Source organism: Nicotiana tabacum, chromosome 20, assembly GCF_000715075.1.
Source record: "Nicotiana tabacum cultivar K326 chromosome 20, ASM71507v2, whole genome shotgun sequence".
Taxonomy (NCBI): domain Eukaryota; kingdom Viridiplantae; phylum Streptophyta; class Magnoliopsida; order Solanales; family Solanaceae; genus Nicotiana; species Nicotiana tabacum.
Genome location: NC_134099.1, coordinates 114532733 through 114545586, shown reverse-complemented (window position 1 = coordinate 114545586; position 12854 = coordinate 114532733). Strand labels below are relative to the sequence as shown.

Genomic DNA, 12854 nt, shown 5'->3' with positions numbered 1-12854 from the left:
ACAGTTAGACAACATGTTAGGATCTGGGCATGAAGTCTGCAAGCATGTCATGTTATTTAAGTCCGCATTATTAGAATTGAAAGAAGAAATAAGAAAAATAACAAAATTAGAAATAATAAAGAAAGAGATTCATAGACAATGAAATTTTGATTTCATTTCATTGAATTTGAAGATAGAAAAGTTTACATTGGAATTTTAAAGACAATAAACTAAAGACATTTGAATTACACCCTAAAATAACTCGGAATGCAGAAAAGATGGCAAGACTAAACTACCAAGATTCCTGCCTAACTGGGAACGGAGTAGCCTTCCAATTTTGAAGCTTGGCATTGGGCCCTATATACTGAACCTCAGTAGTGCTTGAACCTTCACCCGGCTGGACCATATGAGCCTCATATAACATTTTCCTCATTGCCCCACAGATGTCCTCAATTTCTTCGGCTGTGAAGGCCTCATCTTCTTCCTCTATGTACCCTGGTTTAACAAAAGTTCTGGCGAGATGTGGGACCGGCTGAGGTAGAACCCACCCATCATTCTTACGTTCTTTAGCCCATTTCACGTCGGTTTCTGTAGCTTGGAAGCCGACACTAAAGAAGTTCTTACTGGCAGTCAAGGTGATGGGCTCCATAATGCCTTGCAAAGATGCCCCGAGCCTTTTCCCGAGCTTGTAGCCATGCCTTATCATCTCACTGCCAACCATGATTGATGCGTTGAACAAGAAAGGTTGAGGACACGGGGTTCCTTCCTCACATTGGTTCGCGACCACAATCTCAAATGCTTGGTAGACTATGTGCTCGCTACCTTCTTTAGCCTCCAGATATGGGACTGATGGGTCCCTGTAAATTGATTTCTTATCTTCTCCATGAACCATAATTTCCTGATCTTCGTGTTCAAACTTAACCATTTGGTGTAGAGTGGAAGTTATGGCCCCTTCCGCATGGATCCAAGGCCTTCCTAGGAGAAAATTGTAGGAGGTGTCCATGTCCAAGACCTGAAATGTCACTTCAAAATCCACAGAACCGATAGTTAAGATCAAATCAATCTCCCCTATTATGTCTCTCTTGATGCCGTCAAATGCACGCACACAAACATTGTTGGGCCAGATTCTCTCAGTCTCAATTTCCATTCTTTGCAAAGTTGAGAGAGGGCAGATGTCAACCCCAGATCCGCCATCCAACATGACTCTTTTCACATAGTATCTTTCATACTTAACAGTCAAATGAAGAGCTTTGTTGTGGGAAACCCCTTCTGGAGGCAAGTCATTTCGTCTGAATGATATCCGATTGACTTCAAAAATTGTTCCGTCATTCTTTCCAATTGCTCAACAGTGGTGTCAATCGGAACATGTGCTTCATTGAGGGTCTTTATCAACACTTTTTTATGCTCATTCGAACTTATCAGTAGAGACAATAGTGAGACCTGGGAGGGAGACTTTTTGTGTTGGTCAATTACATCATAGTCCGAGGTTTTCATTTTTCGGAAAAATTCCTCGGCCTCTTCAGCACTGACTGGCTTTTTAAGCAGAAAACACTTCTTTTTGGCATTGTTCACTTCTTCCAGATTGAGGTACTTCTCAGACGGGTTTGTTTCATTCACTTCCCCTATGATTTCTTTTCCCTTGTACGCCACTACCGCTTTGTTGTAGTTCCAGGGGATGGCAGTAGGATCCTTCATGGGCTTCTATGGTGAGCGGCTGATAACCACGGGCTCAGTCAGCCTAGGTGAAATTACCAGCCCCCGCACCACATAAATCCCCTTTTGGTACGTACGTCTTTAGTACCATCAGCGTGACCTTGTTCTGCTCAAACCTTTTTGGGGGACTCAACACAAATTGTTCTTTCATGGGTGCCATGGGAACATATAGAATGGCATCTTTAGGAGGTACTGCCCCAGTCTTGGTTTCCACAACCTTTTCTACATTTTAAGGAATGGATTTGTTTTTCTTCTCATCCTTAGCTTGCTTTGCTGCCATTTTGGGCTTCTTTTCAACATCGGCAATAGTAATGATAGCTTTCAAAGCCGGGTCAAACTCTTTGTCTTCACAGATCATCCCAATAATCGGCCCGTTGTTGTGAGCTGGTAATGGGTTGTTGGTTACATTGGGGAACTCTTCATCCCTTAGCACTACCCATTTTTGTTCTATCAGATTTTCAACCGCCCTTTTTAGGTTCCACCAATCCTCAGTATCGTGACCTTCTTCCCCTGAATGATAAGCACATCAGGTACCATATCGGTAGGAGGGAGACTCTGGATTTTGCCTGTTTGGAGGTACGGGCTATAACAGACCCATTTGGACCAACTTTGGGAAGAGGCTGGAATACGACTCACCAATGGGTGTGAAATTTGTTCTTCTGGGTGGCTCACGGGCACAGGCATTATATGGAAAATTATTTTGTGGGGGACGGGGATTATATGGAGCTTGGTAAGTAGGGTTGTTTCTAGGAGGTGGAGCTCGGTTTTGGTTAAACTGTTGTTGTGGCCGAGCATATGGCTGGGCATTCATCACCGTATAAGGCTGAGGAGTCATAGCATAAGCCTCATCCTGGTTAGGATAATAATGTTGAGGGGTGTTTGGAGGGAAGTAACCTCGGGGCTGATGGGGTTTCTCAAACTTGAAGCCGCCATTGCCACTTCTTCTTTCTTTTTCCGGTTTGTCGCACCCCTTGACCCACTCTGGATAGCTTGAGAAGTAGCTCTTATAGCCGACTGGCTTAGGATGCGACCCATTTTCAAATCATTCTCTACCATTTCCCCAATCTTTATGGCTTTCGCAAATGACTTGCCCTTAGTGGACATCATGTTTTGGAAGTAATCAACCTCTTGGGCTTGCAGGAAGACACTGACCATCTCGGTCTCATCCATCGGGGGTTTCATCCTGGCAGCTTGTTCACGCCACTTGACGGCGTACTCTCTAAAGCTCTCTGAAGACTTCTTTTTTAGATTAGATAGAGAATTTCTATCTGGAGCTATGTCTATGTTGTACTGGAATTGCCTGACAAAATATCGAGCCAAATCATCCCATATGTCCCAGCGAGATATGTCTTGATCCATATACCACTCGGATGCAATGCGGACTAGACTCTTTCTGAAATAAGCCATTAGGAGTTCTTCTCTTCTGCCTGCCTCTCTTAATTGATTGTAATACCTCTTGAGGTGGGCTATGGGATCCCCGTGTCCGTCATACTTTTCGAACTTGGGAGTCTTATAACCAATGGGCAAATGAACATGTGGGGACATACATAAATCAGCGTAGGATACGCTCTTCTGGACACTTAAACCTTGTATATTCTTGAGGCTTTGTTCCATGCTTCTCATTTTTCGAGTGATTTCCTCTTGCTCGGGATTTTTTGTAGCTCTTTCGTGACCCGTGATAAACTCATACCGAGGTTGTTGAGGGTAGGAGTTTAGGGTGACATGAGTCGTGTCCGATGGAAAGAGCGGTGTTTGGAAAGTAAATGATGATGGCTCAAAACTTGGCCTGGGCAAGGTTGGCTGTATCATAGCTGAATTTGGTGGTGTGGTGAATATGTTGGAAGACACTCCCGAAACTAGAGCCTAGGGGCGAACCTCAGAAGATATTCCGGTGAAATGGGCTGACATAGTGGGGTATCCGAATGGGGTGGTCAGGTAATTTATGGGGATGTTGGAGGTCCCACTTGTTCTGGGAATCAGTTCAGGAAAACCAAGTATTGCATTAGGCGGCTTTCTACCGTTAGACCAAGTTTTCCATATTTCCAACATGCGGAGGCGCAATGCCCTGTTCTCTTTAGTAGCCGCTGACTCTGACGTCGGGATCACCGACAACGGGCTATTATCTGAGGGGGTAATTACTGGTAGCTGAATTTCTGACGTCATTTCAGCACTTCCTTTGGAACTTGTAAAGTACGGGTGCGAAGCCAAGTTACCACAAAACCAACCACCTTAAAGAAAAGAACCTAATCTCAACAGCAGACACGACAAACCAGTTAGTTTGAGGCAATGAACACATAGGGTATCACACGTTGGGATGCAATACACCTAACAGTTAAACACTTTTCTACATATTCTACAATGGTTGCATGTCTCATCCCAGCTTTGGTCTATCCCCCAAACCTTTGCATCTTTCTTTTATTTTTGGCGCTTTTATTATTTGCTCTCTGTTCTTTGCACTCTCTCATTGTTTTCTCTCTTGTTCTTGTTTTCTCTCTTTTTCTTATTTTCTCTTCTTTTTTTTCTTTTTTTCCTCTTTTATTTGAGTTATTTAAAACCATGACCGGATCCGATAGGGATTGCCTACGTATCACGATATCGCGTGAATCAGATTATCATATAGTTCAAGGAATAAATGCGGAAATAAAAGAAAGAAACAGTTTTGTTTTTTTTTTTTAAAATTCTCATTAAAACTTATAATTTTTCTATTACAATGACTCTATCATAGCTTTCTAAGAATTGAAAAACTAAAAATAGACTCGAAACAGACTCTAGACATGGAAACTGAAATACATACTCGAAAAGAAAATCAAGAATACATAAGTGCTTCTACTCCAAGGGCCCATGGGACATCAGTCGGTCTCGCCATGGGCCTACGTACAAGATATCCTTAGAGGCGATCTAGGTCATCCATTATTTGGCGAACAAAGGTCATCACTGCGGCGAAGAAGGTAAATCTAGTCATGTCCTCACACTCATGCATTTCATGACGATATAGTCAGCAATCCCTCTAATCCTCTCTCTAATGATGCCTTTTTCTTGGAGCAGGCGCCCAATTTGTTGAGATCTAGCTTCCAAAACTTGGGTGTCATTAAGGCTTTGCTCCTGCAATTGTTGTATGTCCTCCTCCAATCGGGTCATCAATGCATAACAATGTTCCCTCTCTGCTTTGAAGTTCTTTGTTTATTTAGCCATTTCATTCTCAAGGATAGTTAGCTTTTTCTTCAGATTTGCGACTTCTCTAAATATTTCCCTTTCAGTTGTCGAACAAACTCTGCCCGTCCCTCTGCGTTCTTTGCCAACTGTGCCCGAGCTCTTGCCAGACTACCCTCAGATTTTTCCAAATCATCCTCGTGCTTAGATTTTCCTCCTAAGACTGTTTATGAGTTTTTCATCCGTTGGCCTCCTTTCCTAATTCTCAGCAGCTATCTTCAGTTTTTGGATCTGGGCTCGAAGGGCTTTATTTTCTTGGGCCAACTTTTTCTTCTCCCCTTCATCAGCATCAACCTATACACTACTATCAAATTTGAGATCTCTGATTTGCCTCTCCAATTTGCTTATCTTGGCCCTATAGCTTGTCTCTTTTGCTAACCAATCTCATTGCTCTCGCGCCCCATCAGTGAACTGTTGGACATGGGGCCTTTTGGTGGGCTGTTCAGGCTCTTGATGGATTTGAAACCTCTTACCATACCAGACCGTGTAACTAGGCTCTAGCTCACCCTTGGACAAATCCCGTACCCGAGTCTGTGGCTACAAAAACCTACACTGATGCCAAATCTGGCGAACCTTATCTTCCAGGAATACAGCTTTTGGACCTAGTTCAATGACTTGTCGACTCAATTCTTCATCATGAGGGACAGTTTGGTACCTGCCTAGCTGGCGCAGAACCCTGTGTGGAGCATACGGCTGAATACTCTGAAGACCCATCAATAGAAGAAAACACACTTCGACCAACATATAGATGACTTCAGTGAGCGGAAGCCAACCGAATGTCAACTCAATTTTGTTTGCAGTCAAAGAACTCAAATGTGTGAACCATGCGTCTGTACCTTCTGGAAACTCATGACCCTCTATCCGGTTTTCATGTTCTTCAATGCAGTTAAGACCAGTCATACCATAATTTATGTACCCCAGACGATGTCAAAGGTATTCTTCTATCTAAAGTTGTAAAAGCATGTTACAACCCTCAAAGAATTTTCCCCCTGCTCGACAAACAGTTAGAGCTCGATAAATCTCTACTAGGATCATCGGTACAATAGTGCCATTAGCCTTTTTAATCATGAAATCGGTCATTCCTACGAGCCCCAACTCTATATGTCCATCTTTCCTCGGGCAAATTAAGGTGCCTAAGAATGCTACTACAAAGGCGAATCCCCGACGTGCTTCCTATTTGCCTTTGTTCCCTGAATGAGTTAGACCTGTGTCCGGAGCCTCAAAACCGAGGGGATCCCCATAACGACGATACAGGAAGTAGAATGTGCAAAATTTCTCAGCCAAATTTCCATCTTTGACTTCCCGACTGATACTCAGAAGGTCCAGAAACTTGTGAGGAGTCACCGCTCTTAGTGCCATGTCACGACCAAAAATCTCAACCCGGTCGTGATGGCGCCTCTCGTGAGGACAAGGCCAGCCAATCAACAAAACAGTACATCTCTTTATAATTACTTAGTAGGAATAAGTCTAAATCATGGGCAATATAATCTTAAATGTGAAATAAACGTGATAGAACAAGGAAAACCATCCCAACTCAGCCCGAAATCGGGGTGTCACAAGTCATGAGCTACTACAAAGTTTACTAATATTTTACAAAGTCTAGAATTATCATAAATAACAAAGATAAGGGAGAAAACGGGGCTGCGGACGTCAACAGCTACCTCGTTACTCCTAGTCACCGCCTGGCCTGGAAAGAATCAGTGCTCAGGAGCGAACTCAGCTCTGCCTGTATCTGCACACATGGTGCAGGGAGTAATGTGAGTACTCCGACCTAGTGAGTAATAAAAATAATTAACGACTGAAAACATGAAATCTCATAACGGCACAATATAGCGCAATCCCAAGCAGTAAAATCAGTTATACAGTAAAACAGTGAGTATCAAATAATTTTTCTTCTAAAACAGTAAAGACAAATAATTTTCACAGTAAGGATAAATCGAAAGCTTGCCCCTCGGGCTCAATATGTAAATCTCAGTATAGTATCAGCCCATCGGGCTCACTCCCAACTCACCAGCACACAACATCATCCCCTCGGGCTCACTCCCAACTCACCAGCACACAACATCAGCCCCTCGGGCTCACTCCCAACTCACCACACATAAGCAACGGCCTCTCGGGCCCACTCCCAACTCACCTGGGTACCCTGTGCTCACTGGGGGTGTGTACAGACTCTGGAGGGGCTCCTACAGCCCAAGCGCAATATCAATAGGCCTGAAAGCCTTCATACATCACACACGAGGCCTGAAAGCCTCCTCACATCACTCAACATATCCTCACGTATGGACCTCGGCCTCAATCAGTCCAGAATATAATCATAAGCCTCTTGTGCATCAGTAAAACAATAGTGCTCAGCTCAACAGCATTATAAATATCATTAAATCTCGAGTTGAGTATAAATGTAGCTGAGTTCACAAAATAATATAATTCAATTGGACTAAGTTCAAATAATATTTCAATTCGTGAGGAAAATAGTGATGTAAATTCACAAAAGATTTCAGATAATTGGCACGAAGCCCAAATATGGTAATAAGCCCAATCATAGTGAAAAACAATAAATCTTTATCAATTACGCAGTAAAAATATCAATTGGGATGGACCAAGTCACAATCTCCAATAGTAAATGACCCCGTGTTCTTCATACAACGCGTGTCTCATCTCAACATAGCAGTATGTTGTGCAATCCGGGGTTTCAAACCCTCAGTGCATCATTTAAAATCATTACTCACCTCAAGACGGTCCAATATCTACTCCGCTATGCCCTTGCCTCTCAAATTTACCTCTTCGCGCGTTGAATCTGGTCAAAACCACAACGAATACATTACAATAGGCTGAGGGAATATAACCCAATCGAAAAGACTCGAAAAATATCGAAATTCACGAAATTCGCAAAACCCGAGCCCCGGGCTCACGTCTCGAAAAATTACGAAAGTCACATCACCGGATTTCTCGTCTTGCCACGAGTCCGTACATATAAAATTTACCAAAATTGGAGTTCAAATGACCCCTCAAATCTTCAAATCTTATTTTAAAATCCCTAGGCCTAAATCTTCAATTTACTCCTCAAAAACATGTAATCTAATCGGATTATTCGATGATAATTCAATATTATGGAGTAGAAATAAACACAAGTGACTTACCCAAAGATTTCCCAAGATTTCTTGCTAAAAATCGCCCAAATTCCGAGCTTGGAAGTCAAAAAAAATGACCAAACTCGGACTGCTGGACATTAAATCTGTCCAGAAATTTTTGGAACTGTTCACGCGGGGGCACTGTTCATGCACGTGAGGTCACTGGTCACTGTTCACTGTTCACCCATGCGGTTACTGTTCACTGCTGCAGAAAATACAGCAGATTTTAAGAAATTTGCAGCACAGCCATTTTTCACTAAAATGGCTCTAACTCCATCATACAAACTCGGAATTAGACGATTATTATTCCTATGAGTCACAAATAATAATACGAACACAACACTTCAATCTAAACTCAATTCAGAGCTCGTTTGCCCAGTTCAATACCCATTTCGCTCGTTAAACAATTAACTCACATTTCACGTCAAAAACCCAATCGCGACTTGATGAAATTAAACCAAAATTTCCAGATCAGTCCTATAATTCATGATTTAAACTCTGGAAGTCTCAAAATCAAATTTGGATCTCTAGAACTAAAAATGAACCTTTAGATCATTACATTTATGCTCAAAACGGCAAAAATCTTCCAAAAATGACCCGTTGGGCATCCGAAACACACCCGAGGCCCCCGGGACCCCGACCAATAATACCAACCAGTCTCAAAATACATTACGGACTTGCTCGAGGCCTCAAATCACATCAAACAACGCAAATCATGAATCAACCTCCAATCCAAGTTTTATGAACTTTAGAATTTCCAACTTCTATTTCTGATGCCGAAACCTATCAAATCACGTCCGATTGACTTCAAATTTTGCACACAAGTCCAAAATGACATAACTAAGCTACATAAATTCTCGGAATTTCATTCCGACCGTCGGATCAAAATTTCACCTATTAACCGGAAATCGCCAAAATACTAACTTCGCCAAAATGAGCTAATTTCTTCACTGGACCTCCAAAATTAATTCCGATTGCGCTCCTAGGCCTTAAATCATCCCCCGAAACTAATCGAATTATCAGAATTCAATTCCAAGCCCTCTAACTCACAAGTCAACGTCTGGTTGACTTTTCCAAACTAATTCTTCCTTAAAGAGACTAATTGTCCCATTTCATACCAAACTCGATCCGAATTGACTCAAATTCACCAAGTACATATTGAAACATGAATAAGCATTTAACAGGGAATACGGGATGAACATGAAATGATGGTTCGGATCGTTACATTCTCCCCAACTAAAACAAACGCTCGTCCTCGAGCGAGTTAAGAAACATACCTGGAGTTTCAAATAGGTGCGGGTACCTGCTCCGCATCTCCTTCTCGGTCTCCCAAGTAGCCTCCTCCACGGGCCAACCTCTCCACTATACTTTCACTGATGCTATATCTTTTGATCTCAATTTTTGAACCTGTAGACTCAAAATAGCCACTAGCTCCACATTATAAGTCAAATTTTCATCTAACTGTACTGTACTGAAATCTAAAATATGAGACGGGTCCCCAATGTACTTTCGGAGCATGGACACATGGAATACCGGATGAACACCCGACAATCTAGGCGGCAAAGCAAGCTCGTAATCCACCTCTCCAATCCTCCTAAGCACCTCAAATGGTCCAATAAACCGCGGACTCAACTTCCCTTTCTTTCCGAACCTCATAACACCCTTCATCGGCGAAACCTTCAGCAAAACCTTCTCGCCCTCCATAAATGACACATCTCGGACCTTCCGGTCCGTATAACTCTTCTGAGGGGACTGAGCTGTGCGAAGTCTTTCCTGAATCACCTTCACCTTTTCTAAGGCATCCTGGACCAAATCTATCCCCAACAACCTAGCCTCACCGGGCTCAAACCAACCCACTGGAGTTCTACACCGCCTCCCATATAAGGCCTCATACGGTGCCATCTGAATACTGGACTGATAGCTGTTGTTGTAGGCAAACTCTGCAAGTGGTAAAAATTCAACCCAAGAACCTCCAAAATCAATCACGCAGGCACGCAACATATCTTCCAATATCTGAATAGTACACTTGGACTGTACGTCCGTCTGAGGAGGAAATGCTGAACTCAACTCCACCTGAGTGCCCAACTCGCGCTGAAAAGTCCTCCAAAACTGAGAAGTGAACTGAGTACCTCTATCTGAAATAATAGTAACTGGAACACCATGCAACCGCACAATCTCCTGAATAAAGATCCTAGCCAGCCGCTCCATAGAATATATGGTACACACCGGAATGAAATGCGCTGACTTGGTCAGCCTATCCACAACGACCCAAATCAAATCAAAATTCTTCAAAGTCCGAGGAAGGACACTCACGAAATCCATAGTAACTCTCTCCCATTTCCACTCAGGAATAATCACTTGCTGAAGCAAACCGCCCGGTCTCTGATACTCATATTTCACCTGCTGACAGTTGAGACACCGAGCCACATATCCCACAATGTCTTTCCTCATTCTCCTCCACCAGTAATGCTGTCTCAAGTCCTGATACATCTTCGCAGCACCCGGATGGATGGAATACCGCGAACTGTGGGCCTCCTCAAGAATCAAATCTCTAAGCCCATCAACATCGGGCACACAAATATGGCCATGCATCCTCAATACGCCATCATCACCTATAGTCACATCTTTGGCATTATCATGCTGAACTTTGTCCTTAAGGACAAGCAAATGCGGATCATCATACTGGTGCTCTCTGATGCGATCATATAAGGAAGATCGAGAAACCACACTAGCCAATACCCGGCTAGGCTCAGAAATATCTAACCGCACCAACTGATTGGCTAAGTCTGAACATCAACTGCAAGAGGCCTCTCCCCAACTGGGATGTAAGCTAAACTCCCCATACTGACTGCCTTTCGGCTCAACGCATCGGCCACTACATTGGCCTTTCCCGGATGATATAGAATGGTAATATCATAGTCTTTAAGTAACTCAAGCCATCTCCGCTGCCTCAAATTAAGATCTTTTTGTTTAAATAAATGCTGAAGACTGCGATGATCAGTGAATACCTCACAAGATACGCCATATAAATAGTGCCTCCAAATTTTTAAGGCATGAACTATAGCAGCCAACTCCAAATCATAAACAGGGTAGTTCTTCTCATGGGGCTTCAACTGACGAGAAGCATAAGCAATAACTCTACCCTCCTGCATTAGCACACAACCAATCCCAACTATGGAAGCATCACAATATACCGTGTATGAACCTGTAGCTGATGGTAACACCAACACTGGAGATGTGGTCAGAAGTGCCTTGAGCTTCTAAAAGCTCTCCTCACACTCACTGGACCATACAAATGGGGCACCTTTCTGAGTCAACTTGGTCAAAGGCGATGCAATAGAAGAAAACCCCTGAACAAATCGGCGATAATAGCCTGCTAGCCCAAGAAAACTCCGAATCTCTGTGACTGAGGACGGTCTAGACCAACTCTGCACTGCTTCTATCTTCCTTGGATCAACCTGTATACCCTCGTTGGACACTATGTGTCCCAAAAATGCCACAGAACTTAGCCAAAATTCACATTTGGAGAATTTTGCATAAAACTTCTCCTCTCTCAGTCTCTGTAACACAACTCTCAAATGCTTCGCGTGATCCTCCTAACTACGCGAGTACACCAGGATATCATCAATGAATACAATAACGAACGAATCCAGATAAGGCCGAAATACACTGTTCATCAAATGCATGAATGTTGTTGGGGCATTGGTTAGCCCGAAGGACATAACAAGAAACTCATAATGACCATATCTGGTCCTGAAAGCAGTCTTAAGAATATCTGAATTCCTGATCTTCAACTGGTGATAACCCGAACGGAGATCAATCTTGGAGAACACCCTCGCTCCCTGAAGCTGATCAAATAAATCATCAATGCGAGGTAAAGGATACTTGTTCTCAATTGTTACTTTGTTCAATTTCCTATAATCAATGCACATTCTCATTGTGCCATCCTTCTTCTTCACAAACAAAATCGGTGCACCCCAAGGGGACACACTAGGACGAATGAACCCTTATCTAGGAGTTCCTGAAGCTGTTCTTTCAATTCCTTCAACTCTGCTGGTGTCATACGATATAGCGGAATAGAAATGGGCTGAGTGCCCAGCACCAGGTCAATACCAAAATCAATATCCATGTCCGGTGGCATGCCCGGCAGGTCTGCAGGAAATACATCAGGAAAATCCCTCACAACTGGGACAGAATCAATACTAGGAGTCTCAGCTCCAACATCCCTCACAAATGCTAGATATGAAAGGCAACCCTTCCCAACCATACGCTGGGCCTTCAAGAATGAGATCACTCTACTAGGGATATAATCAGTCACACCACGCCACTCGATCCGCGGTACACCCGGCATAGCCAAAGTGACTGTCTTAGCATGACAGTCTAGAATAGCACGACACGGAAATAGCCAATCCATGCCCAAAATAACATCAAAGTCCACCATGCTCAATAGCAATAAATCAACTCGGGTCTCTAGACCCCCAATAATCACAACACATGACTGGTACACACGGTCCACAACAACAGTATCTCCCACCGGGGTAGATACATGAATAGGTAAAGAAAGAAACTCTCGGGGCGTACCCCAAATATTGAGCAAAATATGAGGACACACAAGAATAGGTGGAACCAAGATCGAATAATACCGAGGCATCTCTGTGGCAGACTGGAACAATATAGCTCTTAACCGTGCAATCAACTTAATTAATAGCAAACTCCCCAACTTGGATCAAAGCCATATAACAAAACGCACTCAATAAATCATAACGCACATACTCTATTGTTGTTGTAATACCATAGTGAGATTGAACTCACTCCTTCATAAGC

At 43.1% G+C, this 12854-nt stretch overlaps 1 protein-coding gene across 1 annotated transcript; it reads right to left on the bottom strand.

Annotated features, from left to right (window-relative positions):
- Positions 1 to 2523: 2523 nt before the first annotated feature.
- LOC142174497 (uncharacterized) lies at positions 2524 to 3315 on the bottom strand. Its single transcript, XM_075240303.1, has one exon. It carries the CDS (start codon positions 3313 to 3315, stop codon positions 2524 to 2526), a length of 792 nt encoding a protein of 263 aa, XP_075096404.1.
- Between the last annotated feature and the right edge of the window lie 9539 nt (positions 3316 to 12854).

Bases quoted from the DNA above. Each gene is read 5' to 3' on its own strand.
- LOC142174497 (XM_075240303.1), bottom strand. From the start codon at position 3,315: ATGAGAAGCATGGAACAAAGCCTCAAGAATATACAAGGTTTAAGTGTC.